The 22,901-nt window shown below is 32.6% G+C and overlaps 3 protein-coding genes across 5 annotated transcripts; 1 reads left to right on the top strand and 2 right to left on the bottom strand.

Annotated features, from left to right (window-relative positions):
- Positions 1-433: 433 nt before the first annotated feature.
- LOC8266070 (E3 ubiquitin protein ligase RIN2) lies at positions 434-6,713 on the bottom strand. 2 transcript variants are annotated; one of them, XM_002510903.4, is made up of 13 exons: positions 6,515-6,713; positions 5,559-5,927; positions 4,784-4,861; positions 4,326-4,412; positions 4,124-4,245; positions 3,908-4,004; positions 3,689-3,794; positions 3,050-3,207; positions 2,818-2,955; positions 2,670-2,737; positions 2,354-2,578; positions 1,175-1,556; positions 434-779 (listed from the first exon to the last, which is right to left on the bottom strand). In XM_002510903.4, exons 2-13 carry the CDS (start codon positions 5,796-5,798, stop codon positions 723-725), a joined length of 1,758 nt encoding a protein of 585 aa, XP_002510949.2. In that variant the 5' UTR covers positions 5,799-5,927; positions 6,515-6,713; the 3' UTR covers positions 434-722. The 2 variants fall into 2 exon arrangements, with proteins under 2 accessions (XP_002510949.2, XP_048228908.1); XM_048372951.1 differs by lacking the exon at positions 5,559-5,927 and having other exon boundaries at positions 6,515-6,712.
- Positions 6,714-9,121: 2,408 nt separating this feature from the next.
- On the top strand, positions 9,122-10,241 carry LOC8266071. Of its 2 annotated transcripts, none has more exons than XM_002510904.4 (2): positions 9,122-9,476; positions 9,812-10,241. In XM_002510904.4, exon 1 carries the CDS (start codon positions 9,297-9,299, stop codon positions 9,468-9,470), a length of 174 nt encoding a protein of 57 aa, XP_002510950.1. In that variant the 5' UTR covers positions 9,122-9,296; the 3' UTR covers positions 9,471-9,476; positions 9,812-10,241. The 2 variants fall into 2 exon arrangements, with proteins under 2 accessions (XP_002510950.1, XP_025013851.1); XM_025158083.2 differs by having other exon boundaries at positions 9,697-10,241.
- Positions 10,242-12,712: 2,471 nt separating this feature from the next.
- Positions 12,713-16,097, bottom strand: LOC8266072 (putative glycerol-3-phosphate transporter 1). Its single transcript, XM_002510905.4, has 3 exons — positions 15,941-16,097; positions 13,960-15,040; positions 12,713-13,589 (listed from the first exon to the last, which is right to left on the bottom strand). The coding sequence occupies exons 2-3, from the start codon at positions 14,963-14,965 to the stop codon at positions 13,024-13,026; spliced, it is 1,572 nt and encodes a 523-aa protein (XP_002510951.3). The 5' UTR covers positions 14,966-15,040; positions 15,941-16,097; the 3' UTR covers positions 12,713-13,023.
- Positions 16,098-22,901: the final 6,804 nt, after the last annotated feature.

Genomic DNA, 22,901 nt, shown 5'->3' with positions numbered 1-22,901 from the left:
CCAAAAGAATAAAAGAACGGGGCCGAGTTTAGCAACCTCAGTTGGTTCATGTACTCAATTGTAGGGTGCATCCAGAGACCAGTGACTTCTTGACAAATACTTGAGCCTCTTTACATTTAACAATTAAAATTTTAAAACTTAAAACCGCATAAAATACATCTAAACAAGAAGTTACCCATTAAGCTAAATTAACCATTGACGACGTCCTCCACAAGTAACTCCAAAAGTTACCTCAAAATCTACCAAGAGCTACAATATCACATAGCATTACACACAACTCACTGTTGTACACTAAATATTTCAGAAATGGACAGCAAAGACAGGTAGGTCCCTGTTTGCTTGGACAATGACGCGAACTGAGTTGAAGTGGTAAATTTGAAATTGAGGCTTAGATGATAATCAGAATTCAAAGCCCGACCTCTCCATCCATGCATGAGCAGCAAATTTACTTATTTTTATTTTTATTTTCTTTTGCAGGAAAACCAGACCTGAAAGATATATTGTGCCTTTTCCCTCCTCTTTTAAATGAAACTGACTTGGTACATACATGAAGCTTGTACATATATTTGAAAAAAAAAAAAGGCAAAAAATGCAATGAAAAAACTGTTGGGGCTTGTCAAAACATCCCACCTGTGCACAGCCCCAAACCTACAGATACTTGTATACAAAAGGACAGGTTGACCACTCGGAGCACATTAGACCATGAGACAACATTACTCATTTCACATTTGGAGAAGGTTGTTCACAGTAACAGTGACGGAATTTGTTCGCTGCAAGTCCTGCAAAATTTAATGCATTGGATTCTTACTGCAGATTAGTACACTCTAATTATTGAATCATTAAAGTCGGACCGAATTTTAGGCACACATTTCAAAACATTTAGCATCTTGATAACAATCACTAGTAATTTTGATAGTAACGGCTAGTCATAGTGCAGCATGTTAGTCATAGTGCAGCATGTTTGTAGAGCTACCCTGTGACTAACTGAGCAAGGCTTAATTCAAAGGTAATTATAAAAACACAAAGATACCCTTCCACCTGGTACCCACACACACACACAGTCATCATGGTTGCATAAATATATTTAAAAACCAGAAGAGATATACTAATCAAACGTGGCTGATTAAAGCAACACTTTGATAATCAACATGTTTCATAAAATTAAAAACTGTACCTGGAGTATCAACTCATCTGGAATGTGAGGCAGAACCTCCCGTACTGTTTCAGCCATGGCAAGTAGGTTTGCTACGTTGTCATTTGCAGAGCGTGACGGACTCCTCATATGTAAACCTCCAGTACCTCCAGCTGATCTTCCACCAGTAGCAGGAGGGACAAGAGAGCCAGATGCAACACCTTGAGGGGGATTCATGGGCCAAAGGCTCCAAGCAGAATCCTCAAGGGCAGTCTGAGCATAAGTTTCCCCTACAGATGCAAGATGTCTCATCATCATTTGAACTCTCCCCAACCCAACTGATCTCATGGCAGTAGAAGGACCAGCTCCATCTACACCTTGGCCTTGCCAAGTATGCAGCCAACTTGAATCCAATCCTGCACTTCTATAGACCCAGACACCAGAAATAAGAAAGAGACAATAATCAATTACAAGGTTATGACCATGTTCTTTGAGCCGCTTTTTACAATAAGAATTGCTACCCAATTATTCAAAATGATTTGTAGGAGAATAGATGATTTAGTGAGATATATGAAACTGGATTAAAATGAACCAGAGCAATTAGCTCTAATCAGCATTCCAGGAATCTTAAGGCCCAAGGGTATTGTTTTATCATAACACTTCACCCTACAAAGCTGAAGACTCTACATAATTTATCAATTTAATATAAGCCTGGCAAAGGTTTAGCCAGAGTCATATCCGACATGAAACTAAAATCTAATTGGTTGGCAGCAGCTAGTAAGCTAAAAATTTGGTGCAACATTTATCCTAAATATTCCAGGTTCTAAGATCTTGAGTAGGGAGGTGGCATTAATGGTCGTTCTAAAAAGAACTCTGCAGGATCTTTTCTTTTTCTTTGGTAAAAAGTAACTGAAATTTACTTATCAGGTACATTTCAGATATTTTGGCCACAGAAATTCTTGAACATTCAAAATTGTTAACTGATGTTCCAACCAGAAAAAAAAACTCCAAATGAATCTTCTCTGAAGGAACAGTTTGGTGAAAAGGAAATTAATGCTAAAATACGAGTCCTGACGCAATGGAGACAATGAAATCCAGATCAGATATAGATTAGTGGATTTTAATTCAATTTAATGGCAAAAGCATTTAAGTAGAAGCAGTGGACTATAACTATTTCTAGTCAAGCAAGAGACTAATCGGGTATGGAGTAAGGATCTAAACCTCCAAGGGCTGCCTTCTATAGAATTCCGCATCTGATTGGGGAACACACCAGCAGGTAGAGTAGGAGCATTTTGCTGATCAAGTCCTTCACTTATTTGACGAGCAAGCTGCTCATCAGCTGAAACATCTCTACGACGACGGCTTGGTTCATTGTCAGGTCTGCCCACAAAAAGTGGCTTTCGACAAGTGGGACAAGAATACATCTCATTTAAACCCTGGTCCAACCTGGCATGATTCAGTGATTTTCAACATTTTAAATACCCAAGCATAGTGCCAACATCAGGGAAAGAAAAAGAAAAGAGAATCTACATCATACCAAGATCTCAAGCATGCAAGATGAAAAAGGTGACTACAATGTAGCTTCTTAGCCTTAGCCATAGGTTCCTGTACTTTGCCCAATTCAGTACACTCTAAAGGTTCCAATGAAAAGAAAAAAAGAAACGGAAGGAAAGACGTAAGCATACCCTACAGATAGCACATTCGTCATCATATGCTCTCAACTCTTCAGATGTTGCATCAGGAAGTGCTGCATGAAGGGCACCTAAAGCTATTCTTAATTTGACGAATCCTCTTACACGCTTTATAATAGCACTAAGCAAGGCCTGCACCAGAAGAACAGAATCAATAAACAGAAAGAAATGTATAAAATTGATGTTAAAGTTAAAAGGGTCATTGATAGAAGCACAGGATTATTACACGAATATTCAGAAAAAGGACTGCATCCACTAGATGAAATGCCACACCGTGAAGCCACCAAATATGCATGTAATGACCAAGTGCCATCAACAAAGTTGCCATGTCAAGGGAAAACCCTAAATTCCGGATAAGAATGCCTTTCCACTCAGACAATGACCCTGCAGTTGCACTTATTAATTATAATATACCAGCATACCAAATTCATTACAAGCATGAAAAAAAAATTGAATGAACCAGCAACTAATAAAATAGGACCACCAATCAACATTGTTATGAGCACCCTAGACATCATTTGGAACTAGGGCAGTCTGGCCAGAGCACAATGCTTTTGCAAAGCATCATTCGATTGCTTCAAGGATAGTACTTTTGCCAGTAAAGCCTTCTTTGGTCAGAGCCAAAGGTAGAACTACTCACATCACCAAACACATTTCTTTGGCAACTGAGAATTCGGTCAGGACTAAAAGTAGATTTGATCTGCACAACTGCAGTACTAAATGGGGCATTAAAGCACAGAGCATGAAGTGCCTACATTTTCCTCAGAGCAAAGTGCATTTCATCCAAGACCAACAACATGTCAACAATTGGTGCAAATCATGCTAAATGAATTATCTCTTATGATCTCAAAAATATTAGGAATACCTGCTGCTATTGGATCAAAAAATTTGAACCTTTGGCAATTTGCATCATTCCCAGCAGAATGATGAAACCAAATATCAAGCAACTGAAATCCATGTACCAACATTGCCTACAGAAAAATTTGACCTATATATTATCACTTGAACTAATTCATAGGATACAACATCAATGAACATATTCATCCATCACCAAGGGAGCAGAGATGTGCTTCTGATACGTTACCTGCATAGTCTCAAAAGCAATACTGAAAGGCTCATAGAACAGTAACATAAACATGGATGTATCCAATGTTCTGTATATCAGCCAACACAGCCTTATCCTGCAAGTACAAGAAGATATGTATAAAGAAGCAATTCTGAGAAGAACCACTTAAAAGGGCACATGTTCCCAATTTCCAAATCACATTTATCAACTAAAGATAAGGATACTAGTGACTACCAGAAGAAGTCGACAGAGAGTACCAACAACAGTACTGAATACACACGAAAATAAGTCCATGGCATTGCAGAAGGAGATGCGTTCAAACGTTCAAGTCGGTCCCTAGCCAAAGCTTGAAACATCTGTACAGGAAAAACATGTGTTACAAGCGACTTCAATACACCTATGATAGCATGACTAGCATAAGTATCATGTCACATACCTTTAAAGAACAGAGAACAGTCAACCAGCTGGACCACAAGCCTGCTTGAAATATTGTTGCTGGAATAACCAACGGCAGAAAGGTTCCCTGTTCAACATTTATCCGCAAAATATTGAATTGCTTGACGTGTAGACTTGAACACAAGTAAATGTTTAACAGATACATACAAGTTTCAAACATTAAAAGTGTAAACTTGAACATACAAGCTGACAACCAGTACTCTTACCCAATACCCTTCAAGCTGTTTCAAAACAATAGTCAAAAAGGAAAAAGTAAAGTACCCTCTTAAGTGGGCTTCTCAGTCATTTTATTCTTTTCTTGTTAAACAAATCCTAATTGTGGACCCAACAACAAGAATTTTACAAACTCAGTGCAATAGACTGAAATAAAGTAGCAAGGCCTTGTTGCTATGGACGAAAATCAAGTACATGTCAGCATTGTTCAGTAAGAAAATTTACCTTGTATATAACATAATTAACCAGACGTTCCATTAGTTTCCGAGTTTCAGAAGGGTATAATTCCGCAAAGAAAATAGTCTGCATGTAACAAAGAAACCGTAATCATCAAGATCATAATAAACATAAAGCAAATCCGCCATATGACAACTATAACCATCAAATTATACAGAGAAGAGAATCCGCATTATAAACACGAATTAAAAATCGTAAAAGTCTCTCTACCAAACGAAATAAGTCTGGCTACTGCGACCTTTTCCAAGATAGCAATGATGTAAAATGCAAAATTCTTCAGCTTATATATTCAAAATATAAATTTTGCTACTTCTGGAAGCCTCCAATTACTAGTCTAAACCTCAATTATCTCCAATCCCATTTGGAAGCAATCTTAAAGGAAACAAATAGGCATCCTAATCTTAAATCAATTTTGACAGCAACACAAAAAGTCATTTTACCTCAGAAAAAGTAAATATTTGTGAGAATTTTAGTGCCCGCATGTATGTGAAAAATTCAAAACAATTTTGAGAACAGAATATCAGAACTAGGTCTGTCTGCAATTAGCAAAATAATAAAAGTTTGTCCGTGTCAGAATTAAATGGGGTACATTTCGGGGGCTATGGTGGAGACTTGTAATGTTTGAATGTGCAGAAATAACTTATGGTTTTTCATTTAGAATTGCTTATCCTAAAGCAAAGAGACCAGTACTTGAATGTATTTATCCCCAATAAAACAATATTATGAGTTTCTAGCAACTAGAAGCAGCAAAAATAAAACATACCTTAAGAGAGAGATTGAGTAGAATGAATGCATTAAACACAAAACTTGCCAGCAATGCAATGGTGGCATATGAACCCAGCAACAACTCAAGGGCCCGATTTGCATTCTCCGGGTTAATAAAATTCTCAGAAATTAAACCTTCTGATTTTAATTTCTCTAGTGACAACTCTGTCCAGCATTTTAGACCCACAAAGCTCAGGGCTGTACATGCCGCTGAAATTGCTAAATACCCCGCCCCCATTGGTAAAATTTGAAGAGCCTTCTCAATGCCGAATTCTCAGATTTTCAGAAAAACTACATTAGCATGGCTCTTTCCAGCACTAACCACTAATTCACATTCAAGTGCAGAGAAGCAGACATGCTAAGCTCACTGTAATCACCAAATACAGTAAAATTTGAGGATATGAAGAGGAAAAAGAAAGAACATAATCATAAGCGACGTGCAAAATAATATATTAAGGAATAAGCGAATTACAATTTCAACGCAAAATTAGTTGACTCGCAAATTCTCAGTTACCAGAAACCAAATTAGTCTAAAAGTACCACGCAATGCCAGAATTCATTAAAGAAACATTAGACAATTTTGAAAAACATAATAATATTAATAATAATAATAACCGAGAGGTGAATCCCAAACTATCGAATTAATTTCATAGCTGAATCAAATATAATAAACAAAAAAAAACCCCCCGAATTATGTTTAAAATTACCCAAGAAAATGAAAGAGAAACTAAATGAAACAAACCCTAGATTTATAATTCAAACCAAAAGCACAGTAAAATATGATAGATGATAGAAAAAAGAAAAAGCCAAATTAGTTTATTGGAAAGATAAGAAAAAGAGATTATTTAGTTTTCACATTTCTCAATCAAGAAATAAAAACGAATAGAAAAGAAATACCAAAAAAGAAAAGAGATGGTAATTTGCAGCGTTGATTGAAAGAGATTAAGGAAGAACCTGAGATTGGATCCTGAGATGAGACGAAGAGGGTCAAGAAGGAACTAAAATGGCGTCGGTGGCAGTCATCTTCTGCAATCGCCAAATTTAATTAATTATTATAGTAATTAATTAATTAAAAATGTGGAGAGAGACAGAGGCGATTGAAAGATAGATTGGGGTATTCTGTTTTTGCGGGAAAGCGAAAGGCAGATCCTAAAATAAAATTGGTGTCTTTATATACATGTCATTGCAACAAATATTATTTACTTTTTTATATAGTATATTATTACGTCATATACTCATGGCAGGTACAATGTCTGTAATAACTACTCTTTTTTTTTTTTTTTTTTTATATAGTATAGTTTTTCTTTTGAGTGTATTTCTAAAATGTCAATCCATTCTTAAATAACATTTTACTTTACACATTCCATTAAGCTGATATATATCTATTTTGATTTTTAATTATTTAAATTATATTAATTAATAAATCTAATATTTTAATTTTTAATATTTAAATAATTTTAGTTTTATTTAATTTAATGTATATTTTAATTTTTAATTTTAATTTTTATTTCAATATTTTTCTATGATAATATATAAACATGTTTAAATAAAAATTAAATTTATAAAAATTAAATTTAAATACTTATTAAATTAAAATTAAAATTTAAAATATTAACTTAATAACTAAAATCTAGAAACTTAAAGACATTTGTCCTTAATTTTTTATGGTCATGAATAAAATAATAACTAAAATCAATGATTCTTTTTTATTTTCTTATACATGAAAAAGAGTGACGATTCAACTATAAATTTTTGCTCAGGACCTTCCAACAAAGTTATAATAGTTGATGACTTTTTATTTATTTGCAATGTGGAAAAACTTTTATACCATTTTTTTGTCTTTTCTTTGACCGACTGTCTTGGTACGACCATAATTCCTTATTTTTTAAATCGTATTTCTCATAGCTACGTACTTTTATTGAATTTTCATCTCTTGAAATATTAAAAGAAATCTATAAATTATTAAAATTTAAATATGTTAAAAAATATATAAAATTTTTATATTTTTCAATTATATGAAATAAAAATAATTTAATTATAATTGTGTTAAATGTTTTATAAATTCTCTAATTTTTAAGTAAGTTTTATTATGACAATATCAATTAAAAGACTCTCACGATTAGTACTTTGATTGTACTAAGTTTTATAAATATTTGAAAAAAATTTAAATCTCATAAAAGTTTGTTATTGTAGAATTTATAAATATAAAAAAAACATTTAACAAATTTAGTAAAAGAAACATATAGTTTATATTTATTAAACTAAAATTAACTAATATAAATATAAAAATCATTATTGATTAAAACACATAGTAAAAATAAATTTTTTTAATAAAACAAAAAAGAGATAATTAAAAGAGAAAAGACTTTCGTCAATAATTTTAATATTATTTTTACAATAATTTTAATTATAAAAATATTGTATTTTCTGAAATAGTAAAAATATTTATTTGAAATAAAAAGAGTTTAATCTTTTAAGCATTTAACTTGTTTCAATTATAAAAATTAAGTTAGTACTGATTAATTTGAAATGAAAATTTGTAATTGAAATTTGATCTCTATTTTAGAAAAAAAAAAATATTAAACTTTTATTTATTGTTCATCCCTCAAAACTGGATTAACTAAATCTGATATTTGAGAATTGAATTGTTTTTTTAAAAGAAGAGTTGGATTTGACATATAATAAAAATTACTAATTTTATAACTTGAATATTTTAGATTATAACTTTATTATTTATTATTTCATATGTGAAATTTTAGATTCTAATTTAAAAACTTTAAATTTAACTTGATTTAAATTCTATCATAATTGATAATTATATTTTTATGAACAAAATAATTTAAACTTTGATAATATTTTCATAAAACTATAACTTTCAAGAAGGAATGAGTCTCTAATAAATTCTATTAAAAATTCAATAATTACTTATAATTTATTTTTAAAAAAAATACTATATCACATATATTATGTTAATCATATAAGTAAATAATTTAAAATTATCAGTAAAATAAGAAAAAAAGTAACTTATAAATTTATTCTCTCAATAAAAAAAAAATTATAATAGAAAAAGATACAATAACATATATTGTGATGAGGTACTTTTATATTTACAGGACTGATTTTTTTGTGATAAATAAATACCCTATAATGTAACTTTTTTATATTTTTACTATCTTACAAATTAATATTTTTAGATATTTATGATTTAATATTAGTATAATATTTAATTCTAATAATAAAATTATTTATAAATTATCATCAAAATAATTACCATGATACTTCTAAAGTTATTATAATTTTATTTTAAAAATAATTTCTTTTTATTTATAGTAAAATTAAATAATATATATTATTTTTATTTAAAATAAAATTTAATGCAGTTAATTATATAGTAACAAGTGATTTTATTATTAAAATTGAATATGTATTTAAAATTAACTAGAAAAATTTAAAAATATTAGTTTAGAAGATGATAAAAAAATCAAAATATTTTGTTTATGACGCAACAAATAGAATCTCTTAAATACAAAAACCTAAATCACGTATTACTTTTTCCACTATAATATTCATAAGCTTGGTTGGTGTAGCTTTAGGCTAGTTTTTAGTTGAGCACAGAGAAACGCAAGGAAGAGTCGTTTCACGCGCCAGATCCTTCCAGAAAACCCAAATCTCCTCTCTGTATCGTCCCCATACGGCGGTCGATTTTTCAAAATCACGGCGGCGGGAGATTAAGGCGATGGGAATAATAAGGAGCTGTTTCTCGTTCATATCAGGCACAGTTTGTGGAGTTTACATTGCTCAAAACTACGACGTTCCTAACATCAAGAAACTCGCTTCCACTGGTCTGTTTATGGCTAAGCTCTTGGAAGAGAAGTATCGCAAGCCCAAGAGCAAAAACGACGACGATTAACTCCAGGTCTCTCGTTTCTTTTTCTTTTTTTGGGTTCTTTGGAGGCAATTGTTATTGGATCAAATAATTTTGTGAGCAGAAAACAGATGCAAAGTGAAATTTTGGGTTTTGTTAGTATTAAGTGGAGTTAATTTTCTTATTTTTATTTGATCAAACAATCTTTTGTAGATTCTCTATTACGTATTTAAAATTACTTGCTTATTGTATGAGTTTATTTGGGACCCAGGACTCAGGCGTAAGACCAGTTGGTTAGTTCTATTTCAATCCGTAGCTGATTCAGAGAATAGTCCAATATGGTGTAATTGGAAATTTTTATTGTAGTTGTTTGGGATGTTTGCTAGGGATCTGGATAGACGAGCTAAACAAGGCTGAAGTGGAACGGCAAGATACTCTGAAAATATGTACACTTGAAGAACTTAGAACCTTATTTTATAGTAAATTCGGAGTAAATTGGCTTGCGGAGAATGAAAAATTCTGACACTGGAGGATTCCACCTCTTCACCGAGATAGAAATTCTTTTCTAATCTGAATCAACGAGGTATTTAGCTAGTGAGAAGGCGCCTATTTAGACACTCTAGCTCAGTGTACATTATAAATCATAAGTAGATACCATTTGCTCTGGATTTGTAAAATATCAGTAGTTCATAGTTTATTTGAGCATTATGTCCGAGTCATGGTGTGTAGTGACAGGATATATGCCTTATACAGCTTTTGTTTTCTATTATAGTTCTTACATGCAGCATCCGCTACCAGAGAAGGATAATTGTATCATGTCGGTCTCCTTTCTTGTACAACTGCTATGTTTATATTAAGCTGCATATCGAGGCAGGGAAGCTTAAAAGCAAAAGTGCATCCTCATTAACTGCTTTCAACTGGCATTTGCATATGAAAACTGTCGTTATTTCTCTTACTAGGATTCTCTTTTTCTTTTTCGTTTTTGGATATTTAAAGCTTGGAACTGCTTATATTTGCATTGGATGGTACTGTTACGTTTACAACATACTATCCAGAACTTAAATTATGCTCTAAAATTCCCATTAATAAACTGGAAATAGTTGATTCTATTAGTATAAATATTTTCTTAACAGTCAGGATTGGGATACTGTTCTATCCATGATCATATATTTTTTTATTATTTTGATTGAAACTGCCAAATGTGCTTGTAAATAGCCATTATTCCTACTCCATATCATGTTTATTGGACCTTTTTTGCTCTTCATCCTTGAGATGCGAGCTTATGAAGTGAGGCAGATTCTGGGTTATTGCGATCTTTCTTCGTAGAAAAAGAAGCCTTCGTTTATTTCATGCCATAGTCATGAAAGAATGTGGGTTGGATCTCTTTGTCAATTTTCATTTTCATTAGAGTTGCTATTAACGATATGATAGTGATGTTGACAATTGTGCTTGCATATGGACATATTGATCGTGTAGACAATGGAGGTCTCATTGTTTGAGGAGTTAGCACAGTTCATCTTATGCCAAAATATATGAGAATGGCTGAGAGTCATTGCAGCGCGTAGATCTATTGGAGGATATTGAAACAGTAGAGGTAGCAACAAAGCAAACCATCAATGAAACTCCATGATCCAGCTGCCCGGTCACAACTTGTTGGCAGCTATCCGTAGACAGCTAGCTGCCTTTTCTGTGCTGGTTGATTGCTTATACTGAATTGTAGATCATGAGAATGGGCGGACGTCTCTAACCCTGTTCAATTTTATTGAGCTTTTGTTACTGGGCCGCACTGAAATGCGACATTTTATCTCTGGGATGGGCTTAACTTGTCGAAACTCGTCAACTTGAGACTGTCGCCTGACCTATATTATTAAATCGCTCGATTTTGGCAAGGTAAAATGACGAAAGGCATAAACGACATATCGGCTGCTGACAGCACTAAAAATTGACAGTGTATGAGGGCAGACTGAGTAGTTATTCCACCATTTAATAACGAAACGACAACTCGAACCTTTAGTGGACCGGACTGAGAAAAGGATATTAAATCCTTAATATGGGCTCAACCTGTAGCAGTGGATCTTGGTACAGCTTAATTCTCCAATGTATATGTAATATGTGGCATGCTTTACTGTCGTTTCTACTTGTTCATCCATTTTAATAATGTCTCGTTTAATAAAATATAATCATTAGTAGGATCATGCCTAAACCTGATGGCAAACGGCATGTTTCTATTGGGCTTCACCGTGTCTACTGGGTTCTTACGTGGTTAAATCACAAAATGATAACAATTGATACCGAGATAGGTAGATATTATTTAGTGGCTGCAATCCAATGGGTATCTAATTTGTGGTTGTGAAGCGAAATGGAATCACATCAATTAACCCACAGAAAATCAATAAAACCCATTTATACAATTTTATATATTTCTACGAACAGGATATATAATTTTATATTCATTCCACCACTGCCTATCGCCGATTAAATATATTTTCCTAGGTAGCAGTGGTAAAATAAAGCATGACTACCTGTTCGGTTATTTTTATGATCATGTGGGATCCATATAATTTATTTGGTGAGCCTTTGGCTGCCACCCACTGTTTAAAGTATTCGTGGGATTTAGTGCACCAATTTCAAAAATTAAACCGTCTCTATTCTTAAAACAGAGGCTAAAATGGGCAATAGAGGACGAGGCAGGCCAATGCGATTGTTGCATTGCATTGGTGAAAGAGCAATGTTTGTGGTAGGCACGACTTTACTTCTTTGGTGGCCATTTGGCAAGTGGTCTCTAATTTGCTGACTCTGCTTTGAAACAGGATTGACTTCGTTTTGGAAATATTCAATGTGCAAGTGCCCAATTCCCTTCTCCAAGCCCTCTACTTTAATAATGATCCACATTTGAAACATGTTGCACGCTTTGTATTAAAAGTCATTGACAAATGTACCTCCTTTATATTCCCATACCTTATGATTTCAAGTTCTTTCCCTCTAAATCAAGAGACTACTCAATCAGCGCCAGTTAGATCCCAATTGGCTATTAATAAACAGTGTGTTATTTCTGTTACCTTTTTCAAAGATGCATTAAGTTCTTAGCATATGGTACCATAATTCTCTTAGAACACGTATCCATTTGAGCCAATTTTCGGAAAAAATAAGCAAGCTGGTACCATTCCAAAGCAATTCAATTGATGCAGCTCTAAATAATGTTGATGTCTCGTATCTTGTATTCGGATACATTATGCCTCAAGTAATTATCGAAGACAAATTTCCACAAACTCCATATCCAGAAGTGGTTATGACCTAAATAAGCATCCTTCTTGATGCTTGTAACGATTAAACTGGATATATAACATACAAAAATGTACATAACAGAGTACAAACAGGCAGTGACAAGATCAATCCTACCCCAGCGTCCTTTCATTTTCCTTTTACACAGCTTTTCTTGTATCAGACTAAAAGCATGGAAGAGGTCTAAAAGCACCTCTCGCATCTTCAACTATAATAAGAAGGTCTTCACCTCGTCATAGTGATCATCTGACCTCACTAGCCCCAATAGTGATAATCAAACAAAAGCAATACAAGTTGAACTCCTATTCCTATTATATCATACATCAAGTGTAGTTGCTGTTGTTCTTGAAGCTACAGATGCTTGAGACCTTGATTCAGAAATTTTTGCAGCCACTTCAGCCACAACAAGTCTAGTCAGAAGCAGACCTGCAATTAGAGCTGCCCCCATTAGCATTGTGAAAACTGCACTCCAGCTTTTAGCAGAAATATATCCTGTAATTAAAGGACCAATTGCAGCCCCAACTGAGCCTGTTCCATCTATAATTGCTGTAACTGTTGCCAGTGCCCTCGAGTTCCCTTTCAGTGAACTGTGGGTTCCCAAATCAGCTGAGACAGCTGTTGTTATAAGAGCATAAGGCCCATTGACAAACATGCCGGTGATGAACATAAGAGCAATATTCATAGCCAACGAAATGTGTCCATAGCTGCGGTAAAAGAAGAGAGCAGGAATTGCACAGTACGTGAAGCTTGCTGCTGTAATTGCTCTTGCATTTAAACGGTCAGAAATGTGACCGGCTAAGATTCCCCCAATCACTCCTCCAACATCAAACAATGTTGACAAGTTCCCAGCTGTGTCGCTGGATAAGTACTTTCCATCAATAGCTGCAAGATTGATAAACAAATATGAGGAGTTGCCACAAATGTTAATATGTAGAGGAAGTCTGAAGATGTTTTTAATAATGTATAAGTTGATAAACTCACAAATTTTAACTACTTATAGTTTTATGCTAAAACAATACCATAAAAACAAAATATATTTTTTTGTGAAGGTTTTGTGTGGCTGGTTCAGCAAAGAATTTTATAACAATTCAAATAGATCAACCTCTTAAACTGTTCAGCAAATTCCCATCTATATTATCAGATGTTGAACATTATAAGGCAGTAATAATGATCCACATGTCATGAGCATAATAAAAACAATATGCAAATTCAAGCATACTATGAGATGAAGAAAGGTAGTGAGTGAAAATACCTGTATGGCTGATGTAGAAAGGAAGCCAATAGAGAAATGTGTAAGCCACCAATTTGGCAAAGAAAAGGCAAAGAGCAAATGGAGCGACCCCAGGAATTTTCCATGCTTCAATGAACCCAACCGCTGTCTCCTTCACCTCAGAGTCTGATTCCAAAAGAGGCTCTGTAACTTCTTCTCCAGCTTTCTTAGGAGAATGCAAATCATCTTCATCTCTCTCAACTCCAACAGACTCAGGATCAACAGGCAGAAGCAGAAAAACCACCAAGCCGATAAAAGCAATAACAAGTCCAGGCACAACAAACGACCAGCCCCATCCATAGCTCAACATTGCAGCAGCAATCAACGACCCTGAAATGTTCCCTATAGAGGTGTGAGCATTCCATATGCCCATGATCAGTCCTCTCTTTCTCTTCCCAAACCAGTTGCCTAACACAGCAACCACTGAAGGCCATCCCGTCGATTGGAACAAACCGGCAAGCATTTGTGCTATCAAGAAGTAGTAAAAGTTATGTACATTTGCCCAATATCCAACACCAAACAGTGATGTAAAGAAACCAGTTCCAACCATTCCTATTGTCAAAAGGATCCTCAGATTCATTCTATCACCTATGTGTCCAGAGAAATACATTCCTATTGCATATACAGAGAGAAATGCCAAGTCAAGTTCACCGAGCAAGGATGTACCATCTGATGCATTAAATGGGGCCCAACCATCTCCAAGTGTCCATGAAAATCTTCTTCTTTCTACTGGTTCGCTCAAGTAAGTTATTTTCCATGGATACAACTTCAAACCCATCTCAGATGACTGTGGATCAAGGGTACTCTTGACGATACTTGTTGTTTTTCGAGCAGCATGGTAGCTAGCATATGCGAAAAATGTTACAATTAAGACAATGACTTGGTAGGTTTTGTATGAAAGTCTGTTTTTCTTTATGCATTCTAAGAATTGAATTCCATAGGGCTTATTTTTATTCCCCTCAGCTGCTGGTTCCGATAACGAACCCATGTAAGAAAACTCTGCAATGAATAAAGAAGATGCAGAGGCTTCAGTTTCCTTAGCAAGAAGCTGCAAGCTGTGAAGCTGACAAATACAACATTGGGAATCAGTAACAGTTAAAAACTCTATTCAACACTTCGACTCCACGTCTTCCAAATCAACAGACAGCAAAATTACAGAAGTAATTTATGTCTCACCAGCAAGATTAAGATAATTACAGAAATCAAGCCAGAAGAATTCAAGAATCAGAATCAACTTCTAGACTGTAATATAAGACTGATAAAGTCTGAATAAATTGCGCAGGGATATAGTTCAATTTTACAATTAATTGGAAACTTGTACAAACTTATTTTATAAAAACAGGAGAATGCCAAACAAAAGAAAATGAATGATAAAATTATTAAAACAGGAGAAAACAAACCTCAGGCTTTCAAGAGGCAAAAAAATTTCACCAAAATCCAAAATCATCAAAGAAGTTATCTTTGACGTCATGTTCAAAATTAAATCGCTAGAAATCAGAATCAAAGAAGACAACGGGGAAAAATATCATGATCCAACGACACAGTTACCCCAGAAAGTAAAAAATTATCAAACTTCACAACATCAAACTAACTATAACTGCACCAGATTAAGAATTTAGGAAAGTTGAACAAAAAGCAAACATTCCTCACTGGGATATAAAATCGTTAGAATATTATGTATCCAATAAAAGACCTAAATATTAAATTCTACGCTAATACAAAAAAGTTCAAAGCTTTGTCAACAATCAGAGACGAACCATTAGTTCCTCCATCACAAATTGACATTCCAAGAAACACCCACTACTTGCAGCAATAAATGCTTTATTTCCAAATTAAATAAAATAAAATTCAATTCAAAACTGATATATCAATAACAAAATTCAAAAAGGAATATGAACATGCAATCGACAACTATAAATTATCATAGTATGCATTAAGAGATATGAACTGAGGCAGCAATTACCTCTTTTGATTAGCTAAGCTTACTGGATTACTTGTTGTTCCGTAAAAATATCGTATTCCCTCTCTCACTTTACAAAGAAATTCTCCTTTTTTCTCTCTGTTTTTTTTTTTTTTTTCAGTTTCTTAACGAAGAAAAAGATTGCTCATTTGAAGCAGCAACTGGAGGATTCTTAAGGTGAACGTTAATAATAAATTATAGATGGAAATTCCCATAGTGTCCTTGTTTAATTCCTGTAGTAATCTAATGTTAAGTTAATATGTCAATTGACTGAAACGCCTTTCGCCGAACGCTTGATGGGATTGGTCCATCCGAAACGTGAAGAATTTAACCTTTTCCTTTTTTTATTTGTCACAAAATATCCCACGCACCAATAGATGTAATGGAATGTGCTGCTTCCTAACATAACAAGTTGTCTTTTCGTGCATGGGAAAATTCAAAACTGTGTAATGATATAAATAAATAAATAAAAAAAAAATTATCGCTTTAAATTCAGAATCCATGGTCTTTTTTTATATTAAAAAGTAATATTTTTTTTTATTTTTTAAAATTATAATATTTTGAGATACATAAATATTAGTAGAAATTAAGACAAGAAAACTAAATATCAAAAAGCAAATAGATCTAAACATTTGTTTTAATACATAAGAATAAAAAAAAAAATGTATATGAAATAAAATTGGGTTTCTGCTAAACTTTATTCTCAAATTAATCACACTTTGATGAGTCATATTTGCATTCAAACTGTTACAAAATTTTAAATCAGGAAGCAAAATTCAATTGTTAGTAAAATATACTGTTTTAACTTAACTATTTTCATATGCATGTACTAAAAAAAAGATGGATTAAATATAACTGAGAAAGAAAAGGGTTTAAGAAAAGAAGATAATGAATATATGTTTGGTTATTACATGGAGTATTAATTTACAGATTGAGTATGTATGGAGTGTGAAATTCAAACACTCTATTTCAAGTGTTGTGACATCCCCAGTTTCCACATACACAATACAATATTGTATCCACATCTTTCTTTCTTTTTCTCCGCTCTCTTATTCAACAATTTGATGCTATTATTCAACTATATATATAAATGACTCATTAACCTGTCCATATCAATACAGCTGAGAATCGGACATTTTACGTAAATGCCTCTTCCAGAAATAGAACTGTGAATATAACTACCTCTAAAGTTTTCATTTGAAACTCCTATCAGATAAAGCTTTCTCACTTACCCTAAGATTTGGACCTAAGTAATTCTAATACCCTTGCGAGAAAACCTTCATAACCTCATAACAAAATACAAAGGAAATCTTCGATTAGGACTAAACTTCCAGGAACAACATAAGAAGATATGTTATATGATTTAGAAAAGTAAAATGAGAGCTTTATATAACTATGTCATCTTCTTTAAATATCTCATCAAAAAATAAATAAAAATTTACTGAAATTGAGTTCCTAGCTCACAAAAATTGATGCTGAATTACTAGCTAGTTCCATAGCATAGCTGAGCTATATAGTTTTGATATGGAATGGAACTCACTGGATAAGCATTGGGATAAACAAGAAAGTCTAAAGTCTGGAAGTCTATAATGGGACCCTTTAGAAAAGGTCATTTCATTATCAAGGAAAATCCATTAAGCTGAAATAGTTCAAATAATAATACATGGCAACACTGCTAGAAAGAGCGAGAGAAGTCGATGACTCACGAGTGTCAAAAAGAAACATCTCTTCTAAAGGCCAGTTGCTGTACTGTTCTCGTAGCTAGTAGCTACTTTGATTGTATATGTTATCGGTTCTGGGAAGCATTGATATGTTTTTGGATTTTGCAGTTCTCTCAACCTGGCAGTATTTGATGCAAAATACATGGACATCATGCATGTTCAGCTTGCTTGGCCTGGCTTGCCCTTTTATTGTCCAATGGTTCAATGTGACAGACAGCCAAAGGATTGCAGATTGCCCATCTCATAAAATTTGTAGTATTATGATTATGATGAACATGGAGCTCGTTGATTGTCTTCTATAAACCATGAACGCCAGTGAGGACCACCAAGTTCTCTATATGTTCGTTTTGGCTTTTCGGCCATTAGGGTTCTCCAGCAACTATCGAAACTGACTAGGTACCTTGTTCACTCGCATTAAAATATCGCAACCTCATATGTCATGGGAAGTAGTTGCCATGTCTGATGTCTGTGTGGTCCAGGAAATTCTCTCTATAAGCACTAATTTGCCAACATCAGGTGAGAAACAAACGAAGGTGTTTATTTTCTAGCTATCTTAGAGAAACTAATTACTTCATTTCTTGCCCTCTAAATTGGATGTATGGATTGCAGACTTTATTCATGCCTTGTAAGACTGGATATATATATTGACTAGTTCTCTTACTGTCTGTATATATATAAAGAGTTTGATCTTTTCTTAATGAATTAAAACGTGTTTCTATTTAAGATTATCAGAATATGAGAATTTTATTTGGTATAGTATAATTAGCATTACAACTAAGGCATCAGTTTGTACCTATTAATAAAATGAGATAATCTTTTTAAAATAAGATTGTAGGTCCAAATTTGGCCAACATTACTATCATATCATTCATCTTAGGTAGTAGCAGAAGCAGAAAATTATTAATTTTGTTTATTTTTTAAAACAATAAAAATCTAGAAAAAAAAAACTAATTTTAGATAACAGATAAAATAAGATGGAGGAAATAAATAAATATTATATATGGTAAAATACTAAAAAAAGAAAAAAGAAAAGAAAAGAAAAAAAAAAAAAGCTTGACATGCGTACAGGAATAATAAGCTTCGAAGTATATAATTTGTCAGCAGAGAAAAGAAGTGCCTGGTACGAGTCGCAGCAAATATATATATATATATATATATCCTGATGGACATTCCTAAGAGCCATCAAATAGAGCATAGAAGCATATAATTATTTGATTAAATTGAACAAATATTTTTATCTGAAAGAATATTTTGTCCACGTATACCGAGTCAATTATTGATGCTGGCTACATTAGCACAGTCTGCCGGCTTGCTAACACCTCAAATAATCTGATGCTATTATTGTTTATACGTGTTTAATTTCTTTTATTTTAAAAAAATATATTAATATTAATATAAAATAAAATTATTAATATCTATAAAAATAAAATAAAATGTTCATTAAATTTAAATTAAATATTTATTTCTTATATATAAAAATTTTAAAAATATTTTTTATTATAATATATTTTCTAAAATAGAAAACACGCTAGATGCGAATTTCGTTAATTTTAATGTACTGCCAAGTTCTATTAACTCGATGCGTCTTTCTTGTCATTTTCTTAACTAATCAAAATTAAATTCATTGATGATCGATAAAACTAAATAATTTTCATTAAGTTTAGTTTTTCTCTTTTTTAACAGTTTTAAAAATTTGGGTAATAAAAACAAAATACAAAAATCACTAACGTTTAATAATTTTGCACAATCCCGTGAATGTTGGCGTCATCATATTACCCGAATCAGAAAGCCGTTGGGTCCCACGCAATCCATCACCGTCCGATCCGTCATGTCTTATTGGAGATCACCGTCAGCAAAACCCACTCGCTGTCTGTTTAGCGTTCAGAATCGAAAAGGGCAGTATGGTGACAATGGCACAAAATTTACCGGCCCCAATCACTGTGAAGCACGTAAACTTTGACAGCCTGAGGAAGGGCATAATAGTAATTGAGAGGGACAGCCACATTTAAATCCCAATAATTAAATTCTCCCGCAGCTGGTGGAGGGAAAGCATATTCGCATATCCAAAACGAATGATACTCGACTCGCAGAAGTATATACCCGCGCCCACAATCAGTCCGACGTGGAGCCCACGACGCCACGTGGTTTGTAAGGACTATGATGACATGTCAAAATTGATGGATATTATTCGAGAGATGGGGGGATGGTGATGACGTAAGGATCAGGTACAGGTGGCAAGTGGAATGTCTTGGCTCTGTTGACAATAGTTGTCTGTTTCAAATGTTGCATCGCATGGATGGATTAAATGGAGACTTGAGAAAGAACACAGAAGTTTCCCTTTCTGGCTTGTTGCATGTTCATTATTAGGGGTTTGGGGAGTTATTGTTGTACTTTTTCTTTTTCTTTTTTTTTTTTTAAATTTGTTTATTGGGATATTGATATTGTTTTCTATCGTGAAAGACATCAAATTGGATGTATTATGGTTTTTCTTTTCTTTTCTTTTTCTTGTCACAAATGTTGTATATATTCAATCGAAGGAGGGAGCATTGAATCGGACTTTAAAATAAGTATTCATGTGATTTGTTAAATTTAATTTAAATTCATAGAAGAATGGGATAAAAAATCAATCATGCCATTCCTGATTTAAAATATAAATCTCAATTTTGAACCATAGACAAAAAAAGAAAAGGTATAAAAGAAAGTGAAAGTTGCTGATAAGATAGAATGACAAAATGACCTTAATTTATACAGCTGGAGTGACCCAAAAAGCCTATTCTATTTGAATAGATTTACTGTATAATTGATTACTACTAGAACTTTGTTAAATAATACTCTAATGATCTTTAATGCTGTCTTCAAAATTATAAAGATTAATTGCGTTAGTTATATATATATATATATATATATATATATATATATATATTACGCCATCAGCTACTTATATTAGCATATCTTATCTTTACATAAACAATTATATAATTAGAATATTAGATAGATTATTGATAATGCTTGCCGTGAGTAAGGAAAATATATTGATGATGTTAAATAAGTATTAATTAGTGTTTTAAATTCAGCACTAACTTAGATTAACTTAAACATGAGCATCGGAAGTCAAACCAATTATATTATGTTATCTTAATTGGGGGGAAAACACTTTGAAAGAATGATACTGAGTAATATCACATGCAAACATTATGCGTATGAAGCTTAATTCAAGCTCCTCAGCCTTGTTTATTCTTCTCAAGTTGAGTAAGTGCACACTTAATGATATTGGGATTCTCAATAGTATTTTCAATTTTAGAGGTTCCAAGCTCGTGGGCATTTTATTAAGTGAATTCAATTTATAATTATAAGCCTCTATTGTTTATTCACAATCAAATACTTAGTGGGTCTGCTAACTGCACAAACTCTTCTAATAAATAAACCAATCTCAAACATACTAAATTATACTGATTATACTCGATGACCTCGACCTAATTTTTATATAAACTCGTAAGATAATTTGTACATTAATATTTTATTAACCTATAATTTAAATATAAAATTTACAAGAGTTTACTTATATTCTATAAAAGACAATTGTCTAAATATATCTAATTAATTAAGACTATAAAACTAATTAAATATTTTGAAATTTTTTTATAGATAATTACTTTTTAATAGCTTAGTGAATTTTTATTTTATATTCGTTAAGCTAATTTAAGTTTAATTAAATTCGTTTAGACTCTTCCTATATTGAAAAAATAATAGACTCAACTCAATAATTAATGAACTATTCTGTAACTAGCAAAAATTGGACTATGTTCGACTCCATTCCACTTGTATTCCTAATTAACCTTTGAAAATGCAACTAACCTTGAAAAGGCTTATTCAAATGATACATAATCTTCAGCCCAGAGAAGCCTTCCACCAAGTGGTATTTCATCAAATAATAACTAGGGTAGTAACCTAGTGGAGATGGCTTTCACCAACTAGCTCAAGATACTGAGTTCAAATTCAATGAGGGACAGTTTCTTGAGAATATCTCTTCAAGAGCGCTCAAGGCTACACTTTGGTGGGGTCTCTCTTTCTAGCTCTGAGGTTGATACTGCGTTAATGGACTTAGCTCTAGTTTAAATTAGCTATGGCTCTATGAAAATTCCATATAATAGAAAAAAAATCCGTATAATGAGAATGGATGCACATCCATTGGATTAAGAATTTCTATAATTTGAAAGTAGATTAAAACTAATAAATAAATAGAATCCCATTCTCCATTCTTTTAATTTACTCGATCATTCGGCTAATTGATAATTCGAAGTTTTGATGGTTTAACTGATTTTGTGGTCTTTGCCCAATTGCCTCCTTATTGGTTATTGGGTTGGGTCCGTCCAATTAAATATCACCCATCGTAGCTGGCTTGTGGGTTGGGTTCTCGTTCAAGAGCCTTATCACCATAGTCCAGCCTGTTCCTCTTTTTTTTTTTTTTTTTTTCTTTGATAGGCTGTTTTAATTTTATTTTTTTTGCTGTTATAGAATATAGTAACTAAAAGTAAAATGTAATTATAATAGTTTAAAAAAGATTAAAAGAAACAAACAAATATTTTTTTCATTTGTTTTCCTAAAACTACTAAAACTGACCTGAAATTTTACAAAAATAAATCTGAATGATCTCAATTCAAATATTTTTTTAAAAAATATTAATAAAGTATATATAGGTAAGTCTTAAATATCTTTTTCCCTTTAATTCCTTTTGAGAAAAGAAAAAGAAATCCATGAAAAGAAAAATATTTCTAGATAAGCATATGAATAAAAATATTTATTTGGTGAACAAATTCAGTTAAAATAAAATGAGGTAGAAAACAAATCCCCTTAATATATGCAGAATGAGGGTCGTATTAACTTAATACTCTAGCCAATTAATTTTTAAAGAGAAAATGTGTATAAAATTAAGCTTATTATAAATTAACAGCGCTTCAGATATAGTTTCATTAAAATTAATGAAAAATTACCAATTATGTAGCTCCAGCCAATGGACCTGCCCCTCTCCGTAATTATCATTTGATGGTCAAGTTATTTAGAAATCTGTTCTATATTCACAGACATTAAAGACGCCTCTTTCATATTTCAAACGATGTCCAATTAATAAGATAGTTATTTAGATTTTGTAATGAATATTATTGCAATTAATTGAAACGTATTTTGAAAAGATGAATACTCTTGCAGTTAAATTAATATAATTCAAGCAGAAATACATCCATATA

This window comes from Ricinus communis, chromosome 4 (genome assembly GCF_019578655.1).
Source record: "Ricinus communis isolate WT05 ecotype wild-type chromosome 4, ASM1957865v1, whole genome shotgun sequence".
NCBI classification, from domain to species: Eukaryota; Viridiplantae; Streptophyta; class Magnoliopsida; order Malpighiales; family Euphorbiaceae; genus Ricinus; species Ricinus communis.
Note: the sequence above shows the minus strand (reverse complement) of the source record. Positions and strands in the feature narration are given on the sequence as shown.